We start from the raw sequence: 26,873 nt of genomic DNA, 5'->3' as shown, positions 1-26,873 counted from the left end.
ATGGATAGCATTTGGTTTTCCCTCCGCTAACCCTGCCATGCACAGTTGAACACATATGTTACAGAGATCAATTCATTCTTTCACAGGTATAGAAATTAAAGTCCAGAGAGTAATGACTGGCCCAAAGTCAAACAGCAGAAAAACAATAAAGTTAGAATGCCCCTCAGACCAATACTGAGCACAACCCTTGGACCATAAGCACAGTCCACTGTGAGGATAGTGAAAAGTAACGACAGAAGCTAACATAGGTCACCTTCAGCTTGGCTCAATCACCAACCAGATAAAAAGCAGTGACAAAGAAACACATGGACTTCAGGGTATGCAGTCCTGAGCACACCCACTGAGGCCTGCCAGTTCCTCTTCCAGGCACCCTGAGACCTAGCCACAGCAGGGGTGAAGCAAGGAATCCTCTAGGTGAGAATCTCTGCTGGCTGCTGTCTTCTGTATTTTGAGCCTGGGGAAGTGTTTGCAAATATCACTCAGGTTTCTTTCTTTCTCTGCCCCCCCCATCTGGTCATTTCTGCACTTCATTTCTTCTAGTCATCTGTCACACTGAAGGGGCCAGGGCAGCAGGCCACAGTCCATAGTGCAGCCTGGCCTGGTCCACCATGACTGTATTCACCTGCAGGTGCAATCTAGATGGAGCCAAGGCAAGACCTGTGCATAGGTAAAACTGTTCTCTGGACAGTGCGCTCAGGGCTCCCAACCACGCTGCTATTGGTGTTTAAGGCTGGGTAATTTTTATGATGGGAGACTATCCTTGCATTGTAGGACGTTTCCCAACATCCCTGGATTTTACCAGCTAGATGCCAGAATCACACCATCCTAACAATCAAAAATGTCCTCCAGACTTGTCTCCTGGGGGGGGGGGGCCCTCCGGTGTACAGAAAGCACATGCTGTAGAATAATGGAGAGGGACCAGAGTGCATGGGTGTCTAAGAGCAGAAGTACAAGAGGGACAATCTCCCAAACTCACGGATAAGTCAGTCTGATCACTGTAGCAGAGTCACAAATGCTCACTGCTAAGGTTTGCATATGGTTTGAGTTTGTCCCCCCAATGTTGGTTGTGCTAAGGCTTGATTTGACAGTGTTGAGGTGGTGTCGCTTTAAAAGGTTGGGCCTAGTGGAAAGTGATTAAGTCATGAGTTCACCATCTAAGGAAAGTAGTGATGTAGCTCTGGCAAGAGTAGGTTTCACCCACCCAAAGTGTCAGTTACTCCCTTTTGGTTTCTCTGTCAGGGTCCCAGCTGGGGGACCCTGATGAGAAAGCTGGAGCCATGATGTTTGAACCCTCCAGCCACCACAAGCGTAAGCCAAATAAACCTCTTTACTTTTATGACGAACCCAGGTCAGGTAGTCTGCTAACACTACACGAAATGGACTCAGACACTCATGGAATATTCCCTATGTTTCCCAACTGCCTTAAAGCTAGGAAGGAATTGTGCGACGAGTTCTAACCTTGAAATATGAGCTGAAAGGACAGTGCCACTGTGGAGCCAAGGGAGGAGGTAAGCATGAAGTCTCTCAGGAAATGGGGGGCAAGATTCCCCCCAAACTAACAAGAGCAAAGAAAGGGCCTCACGTGGGTGGGCCAGCATCAGCCTAGGCATGCAGCCTCACCCTGATTGACAGAAAGGGAGAGGGGGAAGAAAGGCATTTCCCATGGGGGCTGGAGCCCAGGTGCAGACACAGGGTGGCCTCACTGGGACACACTGGGCTGGGAAGTGGAGAGGACTAGCTGGGTCGCCACCATCCAGTCTGATGTCAAAGACCAGAGAAAGGTGTGATGTGGTCTGCCACAAGGCAGATTGGGTGACAGCAAATTTTAGGAATTCTTAAAATTGTTGAGCAAAAGAAGCAGAACTGAAGAGTACATGCTGAACAACTTGAGTACTTATATAAAGTACAAACCAGATGAGACACACCTACCCCATTAGGATTCAGACTGGTTCTGATTCTTAGAGGGGGGCCCAGGACCCGAGAGAGAACACCAGGGGACAGTTGGGGGCTTGCTGTTCTGATTGTCTTTTGCTGATTACACAGATATACGTACAACTTATTAGGATTTCTCATGCTGTTCCCTGGTCTACAAATGTTTGTCTTTTACATTTCTAAGAAAAATTTATATAATTCTCTGACTCCATCTTTATTAAAAAGTCCAGTTAAATGTTTATTTGTGCTTTGTGTTCTATAAGGTTTTATCAAAGCAGAGCTTCATGTGCCTTTTGGATTCTCTTTATAAAATCACCATTTCAAGACTGACATACAGCTGGCATTGATTTATCTTGTGTTCTTCTTAGAACCAAAATGACTGTAATCCATAACCATTTCTTTCTCCCCAAGGCTGTGAACTAGAAAAGGATATTGATTTGTAAGAGTTACTCATTCCGACCAAGGAATGTTTGCCAGCCCCAGTTTAGCAAAGGCCATCCAGCTGACTCATCCAGCCTTGAGAACATTTGGTGCTTCTGGAGTTTGAGGGGAACAAGAAATAAAACTCCTTCCCTCAGCCAAGTGCTCCTGGATCTTAAGTGGAGTGCCCAATAGAGCAGCCTCAGTTTTACCTGGGAACTTGCTAGAAATGTAGATTGTTTTTTTAAGTTGTAGATGGACACAGTACCTTTATTTTATTTATACGTGGTGCTGATGATCCAACCCAGTGCCTCACATGTGCTAGGCAAGTGCTCTACCCCTGAGCTACAGCCCCAGCCCCTAGAAATGCATATTCTGGAGCCCCATCCCTGACCTGCTCAATCAGAATCTTTGGGCAACCATCTGTTTTGTTGTTGTTGTTGTTGTTGTTGTTGTTTTTCCTTTAACAAATCTTCCATGTGATTCGAATGCACATGAAAGTGAGAACCACTGTGCTAGGTCAACTGAGAAATAGAGCAAAAGAGTAAGCAAGTTAAGGCTATCCCCTTGAGCATTGCTAAAACTCACGTTGGAAAATGTGGGCTTTGTAGCAACTGGGCTTCTTCCCTAATACTGACCCTGTGGGAGCCTGGCCTGCCTCTGTATGACAATGGCATGGAGGAGCTGTGGGCTTCCTGCAGACAGCTGGCTTCCAAAAGGAAAATTCAAGAGAAGGAAAGTGCTGTACAGGCTCCTCTTCAAATTCACCAAAATCCCATCTCCCTGGAAAGGGAGGAGTGAACCACGGCAGGGCTGTTGTGCTGGTGTCAGACCTACACTGGAGGGAAGCTGGCTGGGGAATGCGTTCCTTAAGGGAACAGTTTGACAAGGACAAGCCTAGCAGTTATAAGGGCCAAGGATGTTCTGCATGGCCCCACCTGGTCTGGTGGCTCTGGTGGTTTGTGAGTGAAGAAAGTGGCTTCCTGTTCTGAGGCTTCAGCTTTCCACCTGTCTGTCCCAATGACGAGCATAGACTGAAGTCCTTCTGTCCTGTGCAGAAGCGAGACACAAAGACAGCCAGCCAGCAGGATGTGAAAAGTGAGAGCTGAGTATGTCCTCTTTCCTTGGAAGAGGTTCAACCTGGTACTTGTCATTATTTTGACAATTCATTTTTAAGTATCTGAACATGACCAGTCTTTTTATCACTCCCTTCTGCTTCTCATTGCCCATTCTTGCTATCTCATGACTTGCTCTTTAGCATTAAAACTAGGCTACCCTTCCCAAAGGAGGACTTTATGAATAGAAGTAAATTTAGATGTAGAAATCAGTCCAAACATATCATTTTACAGTAGAGGAATCAGAGGCCCAAGAATTGGAGTGACTGAGCCAAGTTCCAGCCACTCATTAGTAACAGAGCCCACAACCCACACCCAGCTTTAACACCCACAGGCTGAGAATCCTCCATCTTCTGCCACTGTGGATTATTCAGCATTACCTCTAATTAGGCTTATCTCTTATGACACTATAACCAGAAGCCACGGATATGTTTCCCCTTCTCTTTCCTAATAATTTCTTCTTGTATCACTAGTCCCAGCCAGAAAAAGCTACGCATAGAAAGGGTTTTCAAAAGTGGCCTCCTGTGGGACTCTGCTGTGGAAGGCAGACTTTATCCTTTGGCCCAGGGGCTCAGGTTCTCTGAAGAACCTATTAACAGGTGGAAGTAAGAACAGAGGTGATAGCAGAGACTGTCTGCTCAGTGGCTCAGAGGGCTCAACCAGATGATTTCCTTAAGTCTCTTCCAGTGTGTGGGTGTGTATTTAATACACAAAAAGTACTCTTTCAAGTGCTGCAAACCCTTGCTGAAGGACTTTCCAGCTTTCAGCTACATTGCATTTCCTGCCTCATGACTGAATAATTTTATGCCAAATTTGCTTATGATTAAGGAAAGGTTTGGTAAGAAACCACAACAGAGTATGTGATTGTGGTCTTAAGTCATACAAATGATGATAACCAAAGATTTCAAATGAATCGTGAGAGACCAGTTTGAATAAATATTCCTTGACTTTAGACAAACAGTATTATATCTGGCAAATAAAGCATTATTTGCTTACGTGTCCCCTGTAGGAGGAGATTGTCTTTAAAACAACCAGACTTAGTACCCTTGAAAACCTTTAGTGACAGATGGAAAATTCTGTTTCATGTTGTCATATTTGTGTGGGTTTTCTGAAAATCTTTAGACCTCTGAGCCCTGCAAGTACCTGCAGCACAAAACATTCTTAATAAAGAACATGAGTGACTATCAAAACAGCTGACTCATATCGCAGACTCTCACCCAATCCTCTAAGCTTCAGTTCTCGGGCATTCAAACCTGAAATGCCAGGATCAGCGCCATCTCTTGAATTAATAACGTCCCAGGCCTTCCACTGTAGTCTCCTTAACCCTTTCTCCGAACACTGCCCAACTCCAGACTAACACTGTGAAATCAGAGGAGATCAGAACTTAAGATTGGGCAGGCAGGCCCACTGGTCAGGAAGCCGATTCTTTGAGGGTGTAATTGCCACTGCCTACCACCAGGATGCAGAGTCAAGTGGAAAGTAAGATGCACACTGATGTTAGACTGTATTTATTGCTACATTTATATACAATTATACAAACAGCCCAGACAGGAAAGGGTGTGTTGCATCAATTTCTTCAGATTCCACACAAGTGCACATGGAAACAGAGCCGTGCACCACTGAGTTAACTCTCAGATCGAAGCCAAAAAGTCACACACATTTTTTTTTTTAAGTGGAAAATTTTGGAATATTCTCCCCATAGATTCCTCCTTACAAGCTGATCATGCAGAAACAGTGGGTTCTCAGAAGCTGATGCCTGAAGGCATTTGGGGGACAGTGCCTTGAAGACGGGTGCCATGGATGCTGGCTTGGGACTGCAGGGTGCAAGGCAGAAGTCCCAAGTCCTGGCCCATTTCCTCAGGTCTGTCCCTAGGAAAGGCAATCGAGACAGGTTTGGAAAGAGCAAGAAAGGGAAAACCAACAGCAACAGAGATGAGGAGAAGAACCATCAGCAAGAATCCTGGTTGAGGGAATACTGGTCCATCGAGTTCCAGCTGAGATTACAGACTTTGGGGAATGCACACATTCAGAACAGGGCTGTCTTGGTGTGTCCTTATCCTAACGCTTGCCATGTGTGAGCTTCCAGGGACCTGCATGAAGACACAGAAAGTCGACAGCAAAGTCACTAAGAAGAAAACTCAAGTCATTACCAGAATGGGACTGCAAAATGCATGATCCTGAACGCCTTCTCCATGTTCTGTCAGTTAACATTTGGCCCCAGGGGTGTTGGTCAGTGAACTATGAAGGGGAATGGAATGACCACAGGCTGCAACAGAATAGGGGTGGCTCCACAGACTCCCCACTTGGGCCTCCACCCAGCAAGGATGACTTTTGTGCTCAAAAAGAGTCTAGCATAGTAGACTTTGCATTGTTTCAGAATTAGAGGCAGGTGTAAGGTTGTAGCATAAACATGTTTCACATCACAGCCACAAACCTTTGTGATGTGAATCCTAAGAGAAGTAGCTTACCCTTTTATATCAGCTCCCCATCTTGCCTCAGGCTACTTCACATTTCAAGAATCCAGGAGAACAGACACACAGGTCAGGTCTACCTGGCCTTGTAAACTAAAATCAGCCTGAAGCCTCTGAAAAAAGACAGGCCTGAAGGTTGAGAGCCAGAAGTCTGTGGTCTGAGTATACCGGCTGTGCCAGCCTCAGGGCTGATTGATAATCTGGATACCATCTGGTCCTGGACCTTGGGGGGTGCTATCCTGAAGAAACCAGTCAGCTCTATCTTGTCTGTGGCTTTAGATGTCACCTCTGATTCCTCACCACCGTAACCCCACAGGCGCCCTCAGGATGACAGCGCTGTGGGAAAGGCCTAAGGGTGGCAGGAGGACTAGAAGAACACTCAGAAGTCCCTTTCTTTTTCTTGGGTCAGCGACATTATAATCAACCATGGAGGAGCCCCGTGGCCCTTCCAAGGCTGACGACTACATGACATTTCAGGCTGAAGGATGTGACAATTGCCAACTCCCTCGCTCTCTTCATAGATTCATCTCTGTATAATTCGAAATCTGTCATCTGAGCTTGACTTTCCTGGTGAGTCATGCAGAAATTGTCTTTTCCTACTCATGATGACACTATCTCAGAAACAGACTCACTCAAAGGATCGACTCTAAAAAGGAAAGACATAATGGATGAAAGTCAGTGAGGGAAGATTATAAAACATTAGGTGGATTTTAATTTGGGGAATTTTTCTAATCAAACAAAATGGGGAAAAAACGGAGTGTGTTACATAAATGAAATTTCCTCATTGAAATAAAGATTTAAAGATTAGTAGCTGATCTGTTCATAGCAATCTATGAAACATTAAGAATGTGTGCTAGGGCTGGGGTTGTGGCTCAGTGGTAGAGCACTTACATCGCACATGTGAAGCGCTGGATTCGATCCTCAGCATTTATAAAGATAAATAGAATAAAAAGTTAAAAGTAAATAAATAAAATAAAGGTATTGTGTCCATGTACAAATAAAAATTTTTAAATGTCTTTTAACGAAGGATTTTAGTTCAAATACTACCTGAATTATAAATTCCCAATCAGCTACACCCCTTTCAAAATGAGTGACAGCAAATGATGATGGATGTGTCACAGCCCTTTGAGTGGATTTTAAAACAGTGCTGGTGGTGCCAAGAGATGTCAAAGATTCTAACATGACCTTCACCTCATTTCAGAGCAATCCAAAATTCAAGGCCAAAGAAGCAAATCATTTTCTAAAACTTCCCCATCTTATGTGAACACATATAACCATTTTTTTTCCTGTCACATGAAAAACATCTAAAAAATAGTATTGTCGGAATGGACACTTATTCCAAATCTTGAAGTATTATTGCAAATATATCACATTTAGCTAGAGTGACCCAGTGTCCTGGCAGATCTTCTGGGAGGGTGGGCTACCCCTGGCAACAGCTACCAGTTGTACTTACTTGGTCAGGGAGCCTTCATCCTATTACATTTGCTTTATACTGCTTTGGCAAGATCGCATCTGGAACAAGGCATACAACTTGGGTCCCCACCTTTCAAAAGAGACATCAAAAAGTTAGAAAGCATTTGGAAAAAGAACACAGAAGAAAATAAAATGGGGGAGGGGTGGGTAGTGGACTGCCTGCTCTGTAGTTTGGAATGCCAGGAACACCTCTGAGTATCATCGAGCCACTGGGTAACTAAATTGCCAGACTAAACTCTTTCCTAATCTTTAGCCTCTTTTTAAAAAAATAAATAAATAAATAAATTCACATTTGAAACTACACTATTAGAATACAGAAATAAGAGTAACTAAATTGCCCCTTAAAATAGGTGCTAGAATATCCCTAAGAGTTGTAGCAACTGTCACAATCAGTTTCACAAGATGAACAGGTCTCAAAGCCATAAATATCAGAACTTCAGGGTATTGTGCTTTAGTAGATTTTATATATTATTTCAAGTTCTCTCTTGATAAATGAAGGCACTTCTGGAATTTCCTTCAGGTAACAACTAGGCTTATAGAAGAAAGTACTTTATGGTGCCTACTTTGAAATTAGTAGTTGCTATCTTTGAATATATACACTATCTGCCTGCCACAGGACTGGGGTGGGTTAAGACAAACAAAATGACCTCCCAGGTAGCCACATTGGCATCCCAGGGGCCACAGAGAGCAATTTGAGCCCCACTTTCTCCACTCTGTCTTCCTTAGTTGATTCATCTGCCGCTCTCAGATGCAGCCCAACCAGAAAACAAAAGTAAGACTAAGGCAACAAAGAAGCTGCTGGACTGGTCAACTGGTTTGTCAGTTCCTGGACTGGGGAGAATCATGCTTACAGTGTATTCCATACTAGTAGGTAAACAATCAGAAGTCAGTTAGTCAGTCTCTGTCTTCTGCATAGATTATGTACCAAAAGCACGTCTGGGCTGGCTTGTTTTCCTCTGAAAACTGTCACAGATGGTGGCTCTGTTTCCAAGTAGTTTAACCTATAATGAAAAACTGAGTCTGCGTAGTAAAATACATTAGAAACCTCAAATTTGTGAAAACTGATTTGATAAAGGAACAAAGATACAATGAGACTTATTAATAGTTTTATAACTTTAATTGAATACTTGAGCTTGATGTTCAACTGGGTAGAATTAATTAGAAGATGATTAAGTAGTATTTGAAATTTAAGAACATTTTAAAGGGAAGTATTTTCAAGGATTTGGGAAATTAGCAGAGCGGACCCTTTATTCTACATCAAACTATACAGTTGTATTTTTTCTTTAGTTGCCGGTTCTACTCTCACCCTGATTAACCACTACTGAAGTAGATTTAGATTCATAAAGGGACAAATTGTGAGGGAAAGAGCAAAGAAAGGAAAAGAGAAGTGATTTTCATGAATATACTGAGAAAACATAGAAGAGTAAGATAAAGGAGGATGAGAGAGCACAGTGGATAAAAGGCACAAGAAAAAAAAAAAAAAAAGGAGTTAGCAGTGATAAGAGGAAGCTGCACGTATACATTTCCCTGAGAGAGAAAAACAAGGTCAAGACAGAAATCAGAAATTTCCAAAGACTGCCACCAGGTGGTGCTATGAGATTAAGCTACTCAACAGCAACAACTGATGGGGATCAAGGTGGGAGACATAGACACCAGAGGGCAAAATATTCCCAGTACCCAGGGCTCCGGATTTGTGGAGTGCTGCGCATGGTTGTATCAAGTTATTCCAGGAACATAAACTTGGCTTAACATTAGAAAATATATCCAGATCAGGATGTTAACAAAATTTTTAAAGCACCCAATTATCTCAATATACATAGCAATTACATTTAAACATTTAAAACCTCCCTTAATAATAAAAAAAAAACTCTTAGAAAAATAAGTATATACTTATAAAAGAACGTTTCATTAATCTGATAATTGTCATGTGCCAAAAACCTAGAACAAACATAATTAGTGGCATAATGTTAGAAGCATACCTGTTAAGTCCATTAGACTGGAAGTTCCAGCCAGTCAACTCAATAAGAAAAAGAATGAAAAGCTTAAGTAAGGGAAGAAAGATTGAAAACTCATTATTGCAGAGGATGACTGGGTGAAAAGCCCAAGAGAACTTATAAGTTATTAGAAAAGAAATTAGAATTTGAGCCAAGGATAGTGGCACATGCCTATAATCCCAGCAACTCAGGGGACTGATGCAGGAGGATGGCGAATTTGAGGCCAGCTTCAGCAACTTAGCAAGACCCTGTCTCGAACTAGAAAATAAGGACTGAAATGTAGGCACATAGCTCAGTGGTAATCCTCTCCTGGGTTTAATCCCCAGAGTCCCCACCACCACCGCCTCGAAAAATGGGCATATTTTCTTAATTTAAGCTAAGCAAACAAAAAGAAATTGAATTTCTCTACATTAGTCACAAAATAGTTTTCAAATATAACTCCTAAAAAGATAGCAAAATAACAACTTAAAGGCATTAAGGAAGACATCAATAAATGGAGAGAGAGAGAACTATGATTAATATTATACAGATATAATTTCTTCCCAAATAATCTGTTCATTTTCTACCAGAAGTCTCCAAATGTTTTCTCATATAATATAAACTAGGTCTAAAATTTATGTAGAACAAAGAGCCAAAACCAGTTAGGAGCTTATCATCAAAATAAAGTGGACAAACTTCTAGAGAGCTCAACCAGATACTAACCCCTTAAAATCTAAAAAAAGCTAAGGCAGTAGTAGCTAAGACAGAAAGGTATTGACCCCAGGCTGGACACATGCCTAGGAGTCACAGAACAGAGAAAAGGAGCCAAGTGTAGGGAGAGGACAGCAGTAAAAGCAGCCATCAATATGTCAACCATACACAAAAGTTCTTCTGAGCTAAAGAGTTAGATGTAAAAATAATCAAACTTTTAGGGGAAAAGCCAAACACTTTTATATAAAAATATAGGAGAATATCTTTATGATCTCCAGAGGAAGAGGAATGTCTTAAAGACACATTGGGGTTAATCCCCATAAATATATGGAGACAGATTTATAAATTAAGCTAAAAGAAAATTTAAAATTTTCATCCATCAAAAAATCATAAGTGGTGCACACCTGTAATCCCAGCATCTCAGGCAGATGAGGCAGGAGGATTCCAAGCCAACCTCAGCAACTCAGTGAGGACCTAAGAAACTTGGACCCTGTCTTAAAAGGAAAAAAAAATAGGGCTGGGATGTGCCCCTGGATTCAATCTCTGATATGGTTAAAAAAAATCATTAAAAAAAGTAAAAAGACAAGATGTGGAAGGAGACATCTATAAAACACTTAAATGTCAAAAGATTAGTAACCAGAATAGGAGGAAATTCTCTGAACTGATCAATTAGAGGTAAACAAGCAGTAGAAATATGCTATTTGCTACTAGAAATCAGGCATAAAAAAACAAAAGTCATTCCAAAGACAATGAAAGTCTCATAAGTATAAGAAAAGTTTTCAACTACATCAGCAATCAGGAAAATGCAAGTTAGAAGCACAATAAGATTCCATGTTAAACCTATCAAACTGGCAGAAATTAAAAAGTGTAGCAATATCAAGCATGGTAAAGGTGTGGGTAAATCCTTACTTTGGGAAATAATTGGATAGTTATTTAGTAAAGATGGAGAAGGGCATAGTCTACTTGACAATTCCCCTCCCTTGGGCTCTGCCATAGAAATAGTATTGCTCATATGCAGGAGTAGATATGAATAAAAGTCAATAGTATTTATGATCTTATTGTTTATAAATTTCTTTAAAATACTGAAAACAGGTGGAGCATGGTGGTACATGCATGTGTAATCCCAGCCCCTCAGAGGCTGAGGCAGGAGGATCAAAACTTCAAAGCCAACTGCAGCAACTAAGCAAGGCCCCAAGTAACTTAGCAAGATCTTGTCTCAAAATAAAAAAGGACTGGAGATGTGGCTTAGTGGTTAAGGGCCCCTGGGTCCAATACCTGGTAGCAAAAAATAAAAATAAAAAATAAAAAAATCCACATCTATTAGGGGAATGGATAAATTTTAGTACATTCATAAGTAAATGTACATCAGTGAAAATGAATTAACCACAGCTACAGACATCAAAATATGTGTATGTGTGTAATGAAGTTGTTAGGTTCATGTGTGTGCAAGACTGGAAATTATATTGCTTGTGAATACAAACACAGTAAAAAAAAAAAAAAAAAAGCAAAGGATGATGTAATCAAGAACACCAAAGCTACTGGCAATGGACTATTTTTAAAACTGATACATTGGTATCTCTTTTGTATATATAGTATAATCCTTTCTATTTCTCCTAGGCACATTTCTTTCTCTAACACTGTTGTAAACCAATCTTTATTTTTTAAATGTCTAAAACAAACAAACAAAAAATGATGGGAAAACACTTCATAGGTGGAGCAGTTATGAATTTGGTTCCAAAGAGCTTTGGTCTTTGAACCATTCGAATTTCAAGTCTTACACCATCTTTGTAGGAAAGTCAATGGTCACTGTAGGACACTGATTAAAAGGAGTAGCGTGTCATCTCGCGGCAGGGGGTGCTCGAATCTCTCTAAATCATGACTCTCATAGTGAGGTCCCAAGATGGCAGCATTGCTTCACCTGTCAGAAATGCTAATTTGTGGCCCCCCACCAACACTTCCTGAGTGAGAAATTTATCCTGCAGTCTGTGTTTAAAAAGCCCTCCAATGTGCAACCACTCTGAAAAGCAGTACAGAGATTCCTAAGAAAACTTGGAATGGAACTACCATTGACCCAGCTATCCCACTGCCTGATTTATACCCAAAGAACTTAAAATCAACATACTATAGTAACACAGCCAAATCAATGTTTATAACAGCTCAATTCACAATAGCTATACTGTGGAACCAACCTAAGTGTCCTTCAACAGATGAGTGAATAAGAAACTGTGGTATTCAACAGTAACTATTGATTGTATGGAATATTACTCAGCCTTAAAGAAGAATGAAATTATGGCATTTGCCAGTAAATGGATGGAACTGGAGAATATTATGCTAAGTGAAAGAAGCCAATCCCAAAGAACCAAATGCTGAATATTTTTTTCTGATATGTGGATGCTAATTCACAGTAAGAGGGAGGGAAGAATAGAGATGTATTGGACTAGACAGAGGGGAGTGAAGGGAGGGAGGGGGAATGGGGGTAAGAAGGATAGTGAATAAATTGGATATCATTACCCTATGTGCATATAGGATTATACATCATGTACAACCAGATGAATGAAGAGTTATGTTCCATTTACATATGATGTGTCAAAATATATTCTACTGTCATATGTAACAAATTAGAACAAATTAAAAAATAACAAAGCCCTCTAACTAATTGTGATGCATGTTAGTTTAAGTTTCTGCTGAAATTTTTTTCAAAGTGTAAGAAAAATCCCCTCATTGCAAGAAAATAAGACCCTACTATGATCACATCAAACCTCTAAATAGCTGAGAAAACCATGCCACTACCCTAGGAGGAACAAGACTGCTTCTTTAATCCTTGAATTTAGGGGTCAGCAAACTGTCTTATCAACCACATCTGGCTTCCCACCTGTTTGGGTACTGACAATGATTTAAGAATATTTTTTACTTTTTTTCCCCCAAATCAAGACTTTCATGACAATGAAATCATGTGAAATTCAGATGTAAGTGTCTGCAGATGAAGTTGCATTGGAACACTGGCCTGCTCACCTGTTCACACAGCCTGTAGCTGCAGTTATGCTGTAGCTGCAGAGTTATGCAGCTGAGGCAGAAACGATTTGGTACCAAGTAAAAAATACTTAGTATTGGACCTTTCATAAGTAGTTTGCTAATCCTTCTCTACTTTGATAACAAAGAATCAACCAATCTAGAAAAGCAAAATATAGGCAACTATGGTGACTTTCCTCTTAAAAATGTTAATTTTAATTCCACAGGCAAAAATGCATTTTCCTGACTGGAATTCCGGCTGAAAGTGCAGCACACCAACCTCATCTCTTGGACCTCAGGCAGAGGCCACCTTCCTCTTGGTTCCCTTTCTTGTGCTTCAACTTGCCAGACAGGAGCCTTCTTCCCTCTCATCTACAACCTCTTGAATTTCCTCCAGATTCAGTTGACTTCGCGTCATTACTAATACATTTTCTTTGTGCCCCCCCAAAGCCTACTTCTTTCCACAACCATCTTCACTTCTCTAGGTTTCTAAGATCTCTTGAGCACAGATCCTTCTTTGGATTTGGGGGCATTTAACAGATAATAAAAAGATGCTCTCTCTTCCCTGCAAGAATAAACCACACATTTCAACTTTGTATCTGAGCTGTGTCCCCCTGCCCTTGTGCAGTGCAGAGCCCCCGACTAGCCCCAGCCAATAAGAGCTGAATGAGACCCATGCTCCACCTGACAGGTCTAGTCTTGGGCTCACTGCTGCTCTCCATTCAATTTAAACTTAAGATATGACATATTCATCTTGGCCTCTAATTAATGGATACATTCACTTTGAGTTTTGCGACACGGAAAGCTTGCAAAGAGCATGGAAACATGTCTCCTTTGGCTTTAAATTAGAAATGTGGTTTGTTTTGCACACACACACATGCACAGACATGCACTCTTCTACCTCAAAGGAAACCAGAATCCAGATGCAGACTCTGCCACCATGGTTGTCTTTAGGCTGTTTACCTGAACTGTGAAATGAAAGGATACGCCTGCCTTCAAGGACACCAGCAGACTTGTGACATCTGTGTGGATTAGGAAAAGGTGCTCCTTCTTCCAGGTACATGCAGCCCTGTCTGGCTCTAGGGTACATGACTGAAGAGTACTGGGCCAACTAAGTTTGCACCATCTGTCCCATGATCTTCTTTGAATTTACTTTTTCTTAGCTTAACTCTGGCAGCAATATTTTTGTCTCCCAGGGTCACACTACTCAGCAGACATCTGGCCTAGACCCTAGAGGTGTCTTACCAGGACTTAGGAAGCTCCTTGTGGTCTGGCCCCTTCCAAATTCATCTTCTGCACTACTCTCCTCTGGGTTCACTTGCCTCTGGACATACTCCTTTCTTTTCCTTGAACAAGCCCAGCCCTGACGGTCTTTGCTGATGCCATTCCCTCTGCCTGGAATACCTTACAACAGATTGTAAAGGTATCTAATGGGCCTCTTCTGGCAAGCAGATGTGTCTGGTCAGGCTCGCAAAGCTTTTTTAAAATTTTTCAAAATAGTTGACATGTTAAATTTGGCAGACTTCACACAAAGTTATGTTTCGACTTAATATCTGTGAATGCTTTTATTTGAAAGCTGTTTTCTGGCTTATCTTGGAAGGCCAGAGGGTATGGCAACACTGCGCCTTCCGCATCATAAGAGCTAACAGCATGTCCCCTTGGACGGAGCCTGAGACTCCTGGGTAGAAAGTACTCCCAGCCCGGCGCACCTCGCATTACACCTCTGGCATCTGCATCTACTATCTTGTTTTAGACAAGAGGAAGAAGAGGAGACAGCCTTCTTTCCCTTCATGTGGCAACTTAGACATACACACCTCTATCTCACAGAGGCTTTTCCTGACCTTCAATCCCTGATTTTCATCCTTACTTTTTTCCTATGTCTTATTTCCTGTTCATAGCATTAAATGGATATAAAAATCACTTTGATAAGATGGTTGAATATTGGCAATTTCACGATTCGACCTAATACTACCATATGCGACTTATTATTTTGTTTGCTGGTGTTATGTGTCTTTCCTTCTGAAGGTGTTCATTAGGGCAAAGGCCTAGTCACTGTGATGTCGTGGATGACTAATACTCCGCACCTGGTAGGCTCTAGGCACTAAAATGTTTAGATAAATAAATGGAAAGACCTCCTTTTCCCCCCACCCCCGCACCAAGGTTGGTTTGGGGCAGAGCACACCCAGAATTCATAGTAACCTCTCCTGAGGTCTCTGAAAGTAGCCCAGATTATAAATTAACTTCCTAACCCACAGCTCCAGGCAATCATGCTATATTATTCAGGAGCACCTTATACACAGTGGTAGAGCTGGCTTTGGTCCTAAAACCTACCAGCCTCTGCCACCTGGAGTTCTGGGTTCTAGCATTGGAAGTTACTCCCAACTGTACATCCAACTGAGATGTTCCCTCAGCCTGACATCGAGGTTGAAGTGGGAATAACAACTTACCACTGCACTAACCTCTCCAGCCTTGCCCATGTTAGCAAGAGGCTGATTGATCCCTAGCTCTTTGTATCTCTTGTTTTGTTTTTTTTTGTCACAATTATTTCTCTTCTGTCTCCTCAGCTAGACTAAGGATGATGTTTTAACTTATCTATGAATCTCTAAAGCCTAACTTCAAACATATAATAAATCTTTAATCAAATAAATTATTTGAATGTATTAAATCATTCAAATGTCATATGGACCATAGTTAACCTATAAGGTAAATAAGGAAACAGATTCATTTCATTAGGAATAATCCTGTGGACTTGGGCAGGGGTGCAGAATAAGACTTGTACCAAAGCATATCAGCTTTGGGCATCTGGAGCTGACAGAGGGCTCTGCTAGACAGAGCATTTTTCTGTTCTTTGGGATATAAGAATTCGTGTGTAGGTTTGGGGAAAACACATTTCAGGAGACACTGTACAGTGAAGTGATAACTGTTCTAATTCCAAGAAAAAAAAATGTTCTTTCCAATGATTTTCTTGTTTCCCAAACCTGTGTGCATTTTAAATATCATGACAGCTTTTCCCATGGCTCTGGTGGTCACAGGCTATTGAGCCTCTGGCCTGTCTTTGGCTCTCCCTGGAATGCCCTCTTGGCCCTGACAGTAAGTACTTCAGTGCTGGTGCTCACCAAGGTTCTGGACTGAACTCACTGCTTCTTTACTTACTCTTTCTTTGGGGAAACCCAATCTGACATTCCATCTGTATCCAAGCTCAATTATCCAAAAAGAACTAACACGGGCCTCCTCCCCTCATGATCTTCTAGTGTTTTATGACACCACATTCAGAACTCACACGTTTTCAATACAAATTGGGCGTTCCAGGACACTCCCGTCGTCTTGTGCCTTGATTTGGGTGCATACGTAGTTCCTCCTACCTGGACAGTTTTCCTATCTTTAACCCCCTGATTAAGAAGAGTTCATCCTCAAAGACTTGTCTAAAGGATATTCTCTTCCAGGAAGTCTTCCTGGGGCCCTCAGCAAGTCTAGGAGCCTTCCCTCTGAGTGCCTAATCATGTAACTAATTGTTCATTTAACCAACAGTGAGCAGCTGTCTTTAACACACACTGTTCTAGGCACTGAGTATATCACTGTCCCAGAGTACAGTGCCTGCCTCCTGGAGCTTACCTCCCCCGCCCCCCGCCCCCAGAGGAAACAGACAACAAACAATAACAGGGCAGGTACTCTGTAGTCAGATGGTGCATGTGGTAACAACAGAAAAGAAATGGGTAGGACATGAGGGAAGTCACCACATTAACTCAGACAGTAAGATAAGGCCTCACTGAGATAACATTCAGGCAAAATCCTGGAGGTGACAGAAGTTAGATTGACTGGCTTAAAGCATAACAAGAGTGTGACTTCTACTTAACAAAGAAGGGGAAACCAGCAGATGAGATCCAAGAGCTACAACATGGGACCAAACTATATTGGACTATGAATGGTTATTAAGAAAGATATGCTTTTACTCTGAGATTGGAAATTTCTGGAGGATATATAGCAGAAAACATATGATCTGATTTATGTGCTTAAAGCTGTGTTTTTTTTTTTTTTTTTAAACTATAAAAGAGCAAGAGAAGAAATCAAGAAAATGGAAAGGAGGCTATGATAATCCAGACACTCCTGTGGGCAGAACATGGTGAGCTGGTGGAGCATGGGGGAGGATGTTGCAAATTCTACATATACTCTAGATACTAAAGTAAGACATTATATTTCAAAGTTAATGAGAAGGAACTATCCGTTTGTAACTTAGATTATCCAAAGATTATATCCACCCAGATTCAAAAGCCTTTATAGTCTAAAAGTTGAGAACTAGTCTGCATTTAAAACTGAGGAAAACAAGCAAAAGGAAGGAAAAAGTCTGCAATATCATTTAGACATAAGCAGATGAACCAAATCATTCCTGTAGCATAAAAGCTAAGTTGATGAGCAGAATCAAATACAGTTCTCAACTTTTAAAAATCCCATAGAAATTCAGACAAAATGAGCTGTTCAAAGTTGTTGCAGCCAGTAAATAACTGTGTATGTGTGTTCTAAGATAATCTTCACTGTGTTTAGTTGATTAAAACCCCTTTTGTAATAATCTGAAAGAACTGGTTTTCTAAACCCTAAAAACCTCTTGGAAAAAAAAACCTTCAAGCTGGGCACAGTGGTACATACCAGCAACTTGAGAGAATTGGTGGTAACAACAACAACAAAACAACTTCAAGTTTCTTCTAGTCACATTGTTAGGATCATCTGGGAGCACAAAGATTGACAGAACTATAGTTACATGCACCACAGAGGAAACAGCTTTTCAACTACAAATAAGAATTAGTAATTCAAAAGTTCATAGATATTAACCATAGTTAGGCAGTGTATTTTTAAAAAAATTTTTTAGTTGTCAATGGACCCTTATTTTATTTAATCTATATGTGGTGCTGAGAATAGAACCCAGTGCCTCACACATGCCAGGCAAGCACTATACCACTGAGCCACAACCCCAGCCCAGGTAGTATATTATTATATGTATTTTCTGTAAAGACAAGATCTGGAATCAAAGCATCCATATCTGATTCCAGAGAAATGCTCTGAAAAAGACCATCAGATTCACAACTCTGAAATCAGTTATCAAAACTAGAATATAAGACAAAAAGAGAATTAGAATCCAGAATAAAATCCATTTGTTCCTAGATGTCTCTATTTCTAGTTCACCAAGAACCCATCCCTAAAAGGTCATGGATAAATAGAAACAGTGTTCCAAAAGGGGTCATTTGGAAAATAAGCAGAAGAAAAACTATTAATACATGTAGCAAATGTAAGAATACATCCCTTGTAGATATTTCCTTTCAGTTCTCAGGGGTGGTAATATTCATCTCCTTGGCCACAGCCTTTCTTTGGGCTAATTATAATATATACAGTTGTTCTACAGGCTTTCTTTATCCTCTGCATTTTCTAGTATATCTTACACAGAAAGAATTTCAAGTAAGATTGTGTTATTTTTCCTTTCTGTAGCTGTGCTTTCTCAAAGCCACCAGTTGTCCTTAAATCAGACCAAACCTCCACAGCACAGAATTCAAGGCTCCACAAATTCCTGGCCCAACACACTCTAGTTTTATCATCCTAAAACAGTACCCAGTGACTCACATTTTCTGTTCTACACACTCTAACCTCTGTCTATAACATCTCTGCTACCTTGCCTCTGTCTTCAGTAATAACTTCATCAAACTGTTTTCCCTCATTAAAGAACATGACATCTAGGCAAGGTAGCACACACCTGTAATCCCAGCTACAAATACATACAAATGACCAATAAGCACATGAAAAGATACCTAACATCTTTTATGCTTTGGGAAATGTGCCACATGGAAATGCAAATCAAAATGAGAAACCCCTTAACCATCAGGATAACTACATCAAAAGCAAGCAAACAAATATCCAGAAATAACAAGTGTTGATGGCGATATGAAAAGTTAGAACACTTGTGCATTCCAGTGTGAGTGTAAAATGGTGTAGACAGCAGTGGAAGACAGCATGGTAGGCCCTCAAAAAATTATCACAGATTTACCATATGATCCAGCAATCATATCTACCCAAAAGATATCTACCCCAAAGATCTGAAAGCAGGGAATCTAACAGATATTTGTAGACCAATGTTCATAGCAGCATTAGAATAGTCAAAGTGTGGAAACAATCTAAATATCCATTGACTGATGAATGGATAAACAAAATGTGGTATATGTATATAATTCAGCCTCAAAAAAATTCAGATACATGCAACTTGGATATTATGCTAAGTGAAAATATATTAAGTGAGATAAGCCAGACACAAAAGGGCAAATATTACATGAGATCACTTTTATGAGGTACTCAGAAACCTCAAATTCATAGAGACAGAAAATACATAACAGTGGTTACCAAGGACTAGGGAGGAGGAAAAAATGGGAAGTTGTTTAATGGGTACAGAGTTTCAGGTTGAAATGATGAAAAAATTCTGGATGGTGGTGATGATTACACAATGTACTGTGAATGTACTAAATGCCAATGAACACTTGAAAAACGGTTAAAATGGTAAGTTTTACATAACACATATTTTGTAAAACAACAAACCCATAAAGATTCAACTGAAAACTCTTAACTCTATCTTTTCAATATTTAATACAGATGTTACTAGTTACTAGACCAGTTTTTCAGTGTGGGTATAAAATGAATCTTCCTATAAAGTTAAAGAAACTTTTAAAATTAGGGTCTTCTATCTTTAAAAATATCTTTATTAACCCAGGTTTAAAATTTGACCTCTAAAAATAACTTATCAGAGAACAGGCAAGCTAGAGAAACCTATACTATTTATGTTATCTATTAGTCATTATCTTTTCTGCAGTTGATTTTCCTCATGTTGTTGTTTCCTTAATAATGACACAACTCTAATTTTTATTCAAAGCAGCTAAAGTTTAAAATAATTAAATTAACATTGTTTTATAATTCTAAGATACATGCATTTCTAGATGTAAAACAAGACAAAACATTTAAGTTGAAAAAAACTAAAAGGGATATCATGACATGAGTACAAGAACAATTCCACATTTTTTCAGAAGGAATTTTTCTGAAGACAGTAACATGAATAACCACAGAAATTTTAATGTCATATTTCCCCTAGGAAGATGGGCATTTGTCTGTACTGCTTTAGTAAAGATGAGAAACTAAAGCCAATATCACTGTTTTTAGGAGCAAACTTTATGACATGCATAAATATCAAAATTAATCCAATTTTTAAATGACTAAATAAAAATAAAAAATAATTAGAATAGAGTTATAAAAATAAATTTCACAAATGGAAGCAACTGGCTAGCTATAAGCATGGAGGAATCTGGGCATACAAATAACATGAATCAACACGTGGCACTGCTGTTTTGAAATTGTAATAAATGCATATAATCTAAATTGAAACATTAATTTAAGATTGCCAAAATAGTCATTTTAATCTTGCTTCTAAGTTAGCAAATGTAGCAGACTGTTAATAAAAACATTTTAAATGAAGGTTATTATCAAATAAGAATATAGAACTGAGTAGATAGGGAACTCCAGAACCAAACATAAAACTGGATTCAAAGGATGTGTCATGGGGTAATTATCTTAGTTATACTCTTTTAACATTAAAATTTTGTAGGAAATGATGGAACACTTGAACTAGTAAAGCAGTTTATGTATAATATATATAGCATATGTATAATATATTTTTATACATTAAACATAAGCATAATCTATAGTATATAATTATACATAGATCTTAATTATATATCATTCAGGTGTGTATGTATGTATTTATAAACATATGTGTGTGAATATATATAACATATATCTCCCCAAATCAGAAAACTCTGTATTACAGGGCTTAAAAGAAGTCAAAATACTGAGCAGGAAGTCATAACATTTTCAGAGGGAAAATGGCAGCTCTTAAATTCTCAAAAGAAGACATATTATTGAGAAGTATGTCCTCTTAGGAAAAAAATAGGGAGTTATTATTATTATTTAGTTGGAAAAGCCAAGGATGAGAATGTAGTGAGCTTTGACATGGAACATTGTTATGAGCCAATTCTTCCTACCTACCAGTGTAGAATGCAAGAAATCAAAACTGCCTGGACATATTTTTGCAGTAATCAAAACATATGCAGAAACTATTAAGCTTCCAAAATCTGCTAGGATACCTTCAATCTAAATGTTAAACTACATTAGAATATTTGATAGGTACATTAGTTTAAAAGAATAAAGAGAGCCAGGCATGATGATATACACCTGTATTCCCAGCAACTTGGGCGGCTGAGGCAGGAGGATTGCAAGTTCAAGGCCAGTCTTGGCAATTTATAGAGGCCCTAAGTAACTTAGCAAGACCCTGTCTCAAAATAAAAAATAAAAAGGACTGGAATGTGACTCAGTGGTTAAGCCCATGGGTTCTATCTCTGATACTTTAAAAAAAAGAAGAAAATATAAAATGTTAAAGTTCTTCTGCTCATTTAGAACAAATTTGAGAGGAATTTGCCCATAAATGTATCTCTGCATTGAAATGTATTCCCTTATTTTTATTAGATATCTACACTTTGATTTACAAATCAGTTAATGCTATAATTAGTAATTCCTTATACTTCAGATTCAAACTAACTTTTAAAAAGGTGAGTTTTCATTGTGCATATACACAATGAGATGCTTTTGAATTTAAAAAGTTCATCTTGTTTTTATTTCTAAAAACATCCCGAAAGTACAAGATAATCAAAATTGGGACATCACATGTGGGGAATTCTTTTATACATGACACTAATATTAAGATACTTTTCTTATCAAAAAAGAGTAAGTTCCACTGGGTTCAGTGGTATTTGCCTGTAATCCCAGCAACTCTGGATGCTGAGGCAGGCAAAGCACAAGTTCAAGGCCACCCTCGGCAACTCAGTGAGACCCTGTCTCAAAAAACTAGGAAGAAAAAAAAAAGACTGGGATGTAACTCAGTATCAAAATGCCCCTGGGTTCAATGCCCAGTATTAAAAAAAAAAAAAAAAAAACCAAGAAGGTGTAAAGTATAAAAAAATTCTTTTCTTACAAGATCAGAGTAAAGAAATCACTACCAGCCCTTGAGAATATAAAGTACAATTAAGTACTACTATGAATTGAGAAGACACCTGGGTTTTTTTTAGAGTAGATTTACCAATTGTTTATTTAAAAAAATATTTGTTAAAAATTAGTAAGTTGCTTTTAAAAAGGCAAGTAACTTATACATTTATGTTATCTGCTCTGTAATATGGCTTTAAAATAAGAATGTGCTTAAATAAATGCACTTAGCATCCAGTTCTTTAAAGAACATCAAAAGTTTAATAATGAGATGAATTGTTGACAAAGAAACTGTCTTCCTCAAGGAAAAAAAAATCTCTACATTAAAAGCCAATGACAGAAAATCCTAAATAATCTTTTGTTGTCAGAAGTCAATTTAATTTTTCCACAGAATAAACACAATTATTTCTATAGTAATATCAGTATAATCTGGGGGAATGAGTAAATCTACAAGGATTTTAAAACTTCTTCCTGTCCACTTATCACTTTTAAGATGCAATGATTCAGAGCTCTGATAGGGATTAAGATTTTCAGGAAATATAGAAGAAATTCATGTTAAATAACAACAGTGGACCTTGAAGTCATGAGCTTTTGTTACTTTATTGTTAACCAATGAATATTATCCAAAATTAGAGATGTAACTTAGTTGTACAACACAAAAATATACTAATGGTAAAAGCCTATTGGAATTTACCAAATACTCATTAGTGTATTTTACATTACTATATGAACATGTGCTCAACTGCTAATGATAAGTTAATTGGTTTAATCACTATGAAAATCCATATTGCAAATGGCTGTTCCTGTTTTAAAAAATCCACACAGCTTTAAAAATGGATTAAATCCATCTTAATCCTAATCTACAAATAGATTATAAACAGCAAATGTAACTGGTAATTTTTCAACACTGTAACAAACTGATGTAGCAATGATAGTGCACACAATTCAAAATTAGAAAAATTAATGGAAATCCAGGTTTTTACTATCATGGCAATTCCTTTAATGCTTTAGAAAAGTAAAAATTGTTTCAAAGCATGAACAGTAGGGTCTACCATTTACTCCTCTAGTGTACCAAGTAGAAACATTCTCTTTCATAGGATTTTGAAGCATGTGCACACCACTGTACAACAGTCACTTCAAGGTTAACCAGTTATCTTTTGTCCTACAAGTCCAAAATATATTAAGCAAAACCTTTCCTTTTCATAATGTCTGCCCAGATTAATCCTTTTAAAATCAGCAAAATAAAAAAGCACAAGAGATATTTTCAGACATAACTTGAATCTACTGTGCATGAAAAATGTTTAATAAAATGGCAATTTTAATAAATGTAAATTTGAGTGCACAATACCAAATGCAAAGTAGCTGAACCACAGAGAAAACAAGGCTTTCCATATCTTCAAATCCAGGCATTTAATAATAAAGAAAATATTAGAATTATCTCTAACTGGGAAAATTTATTTAGTAAGATAATTGAAATTAATAGCCTAAATATTATAATTTCTAAAATAAGATTACCAAATTTAATTTTTTAAGTTATAGATTTAAAAAATAAGCACAGTGATTTAGAAACCAAAAATGCTAAAATGATCATGTAACTATCATATCAAGAAATGAAGGTATAGACATTCTTTATATGCTACAAAGGTAACATCTCTTTCTCTCACACACAAAGACACACATTTCCTCAGACATAACACCCCTCTAGGAAGATAGTATACCAGTGACATCTTACAATTTTAACACAAATCAGAGCCCACAGTTCAACTTAACAAAAAGTCAATTAAAAAATTAGCATTCACATATTCTAAAGGAAAATGAAGTCTCAAAAATATTCCTTCATGATTGAGACTGTCTTAATGTATAATAAACATACAGCTTACACATTTCATGGTGTTGGAAACCAGTCATTGTAGGTGTAATAGTGAGGTAGTATTACTGTCCCTTTCCTGGGACTGATGTTTTTATATACTGCCCTTCCAGAAAGGTCATTTTCCTTTTAGTGATTAAAATTAATTACCAACAAATGTTTACTTTCTTTTATTAGACATTCTTTTTTCTAAATCAACTCATGAAAGAAACTTTTCAAGTTTTTGAGACAACTTATTTGTAGGTAGTGTTTCATCAATAACCTCTCCTAGGAACTAACTACACCTCTGTGAAGTGACTAGCAAAGAAAACCACCAAAAATTACAGGAGGTGAAACACCAATCAATTTAGCTGTCAAAAATGGCTGTAATTAAGTAAGCAAATAACAAATATCCAATAATGTAATTAAATTGGGACTTTATTTTAAAAAACTTATCATCAGCTACACACTATACTATTAAATGTACTAATCCTTTTCATGATTTGTAGTCATCATCTACACAGTGATCAAACACTTCTTCACCCTGCCATAATTTTAAACACTACCAATGACCTGTATGATAGCAGAATTATGGCTATGGGAATGGCAGGATATGAGAAGGGCACACTGAGAAAACGTAAGAGAATGAAGAAATGTATATAGGTTAAACACAAAAAAGGCAAAGGAAAACTGAGTGCTCCATCTAAACACTTATTGAAAGGTTCACCATTATTTTAAATGCACAAAGTGATCAAGCCACACATACACATTTGTCAGTCAGAATTAGTGTTGAATGTTCAACAGAAAAAGAAAAATGAAAACTGAAAAATGTAAAAGAATTGATGGAACATGGTTCTCCATGCCCTGGCCCAAACAAAAAAGAAAACCGAGCATGATATCACACTGCCTTAATGTTGAAGAGCTCTCCTTAAATTTGTCTTTCAGCCACCACAGTCAAACTGGTATAAGTACTTTGGCAAGGTGGGATGCATTCCATCACATCTGCAAAGGCCTGCTTTTCTCTGTTGGTGGTTCAGCTTATGAAGAACATGTATGCAAAATAACAGCTCTCACATTGCTTCAAACTCATCAATACGCTGCTTTGTATTGCCTTGCCGAATTTGTCGAAGAGTCTTGTATTTATCACGGCCTGCTTTAACATTCTCAGCATGAAGAACGTCATTTTGTGTTTTCTTGGTTTCATCTCTGGCTTGGGCTAATTCTGAACTCAATGCCTACATTTAAAAAAAAAGACTATTAAAAAAATGTATGAAAATGGTTTAAAGATGCAAAAATACATATATACCAAGTCTGACTTTTTAATATGTTAAAATTTCCACTGTGAAATCATTTTCTCTACTTTTTGTAATGGTGATGGTAGTACTTGGGGAGGAATATTCATGGCCTTTCATTTTCACACTTACAACCATGATATTTTTTTATTCGAAATTTCCTTAACTTTTAATTCAGATTATACAATACCTTAAAGGTAGTTTATTAAATATTATAGTCAATGTACACTTTAAAAATATTTTTATTGGTCCACAATAGTGGAATTAATTGGGACATGCTTATCAATGTGCACTTTACTATTTAAAAACTATATTCATTTGATTTTCAACACAGCAATAGAATATTTTCTACCTTTTAAAGTGGGTCAAGCTAACAAACTAGTTAACAAACATTTGTTAATAGAGTCATACAAAGGAAGAAATGAAATAATTGGCCAAACAACCAATTATAAGACTGGCCACTAATAAGATTGCTAAAAATCTTAAGTTCTTTTCGATACATTCATCTAAGATAGAGAAAATATAAACTACATTTTACATGTACATAGAATTACAAATTACCTGAAGTTGTTTCTTTACGCGCTCATTTTTCTGTGTTTCCGTTACACGTTCTTCCTCACTTCTATGGTTCATTACCCCTTCATTTGATAATTCGGCACTAGCCTCAGCATTGTTCTCATCATGTTCATCATGTTCATTTTCTGTTGGAGGAATGACGGGTGGTGGTGGAGGGGGAGGGGGAGCAGACATCACAGTTTTTAACTCTTCTTTGGTCTTTTCCAAGTCTTCCTGGGCTGCAAAAGCCTAAACATTAAAAATAAATTCATGAGCAACTTACTTTGAAAAGTGGTAATTAAGAGAATCAAGTTATCTTGCCTTTCTAGCAAAAACTGTATCTCAGAGTAATGAAAATTGTCCTTACTGATGAACACTCTATTTTTACAGTATACCAGCAGGTAGAAGAGATAAAATTTTTAAAACATTATTTTACAAACCTCTAATAAAAAATTTTTAAAAGCCCTAATAAAAGTTTTAAAATCCCTAATAAAATCATTAATTCTGGCAAGGATTATCCACTGCTGCTGAAATTATTATGCAAATGTTTGACTATTTTGTTTGCAGAGGGCTAATAGATTACATTTGAGCCACATGGGAGTAAAATGGAGGAATCTGTCATTACTCTAATCCAATGATCAATTAAAATCTCTAATGGTGGGTTAACTAAATAGTAAGAATCTTTTGACATGAAACAACATAAAATACCCAATATCACCAATGATTTGATTGATTCTAGTGTCCTGATTTGTCTAGAAAAGTCCTCTTTACATTGCTATCTTATATAATTATTAATAACACCCCCTTTTACTCACTTTTGTGATCTTCTTGTGTGCTATGTTATATGGAAGTCTCACCTATGATATATTATACAAAAAGCATTTAATTCCTCAAAGCTTCTAGATCTAACTTTCAGTTATGCGAAATAGTGGGTATAAAAGGACAAGTTGGATGACACCAAGAGGAAGCAATTTCTTTAAGTTCCTTCTATAAATCAATATCAAAAACAAAGGACTTTG

The 26,873-nt window shown here is 38.2% G+C and overlaps 1 protein-coding gene across 2 annotated transcripts in view; it reads right to left on the bottom strand.

Annotated features, from left to right (window-relative positions):
* Positions 1-5,071: 5,071 nt before the first annotated feature.
* Positions 5,072-26,873, bottom strand: part of Rdx (radixin) — an 80,900-nt gene continuing 59,098 nt past the window's right edge. The window contains exons 13-16 of one of the 2 annotated variants that reach the window (XM_076846438.2): positions 25,861-26,103; positions 25,082-25,242; positions 7,392-7,481; positions 5,072-5,557 (exon numbers count right to left, since the gene is read on the bottom strand). In XM_076846438.2, the coding sequence (XP_076702553.1) occupies positions 7,415-7,481; positions 25,082-25,242; positions 25,861-26,103 (471 nt within the window). In that variant the 3' untranslated portion in view covers positions 5,072-5,557; positions 7,392-7,414. Of the gene's footprint in view, positions 5,558-7,391; positions 7,482-22,736; positions 25,243-25,860; positions 26,104-26,873 lie in introns of those variants that run through there. The other variant, XM_076846439.2, reaches the window with a different exon arrangement.

Source organism: Callospermophilus lateralis, chromosome 2, assembly GCF_048772815.1.
Source record: "Callospermophilus lateralis isolate mCalLat2 chromosome 2, mCalLat2.hap1, whole genome shotgun sequence".
Lineage (NCBI taxonomy): Eukaryota > Metazoa > Chordata > Mammalia > Rodentia > Sciuridae > Callospermophilus > Callospermophilus lateralis.
Note: the sequence above shows the minus strand (reverse complement) of the source record. Positions and strands in the feature narration are given on the sequence as shown.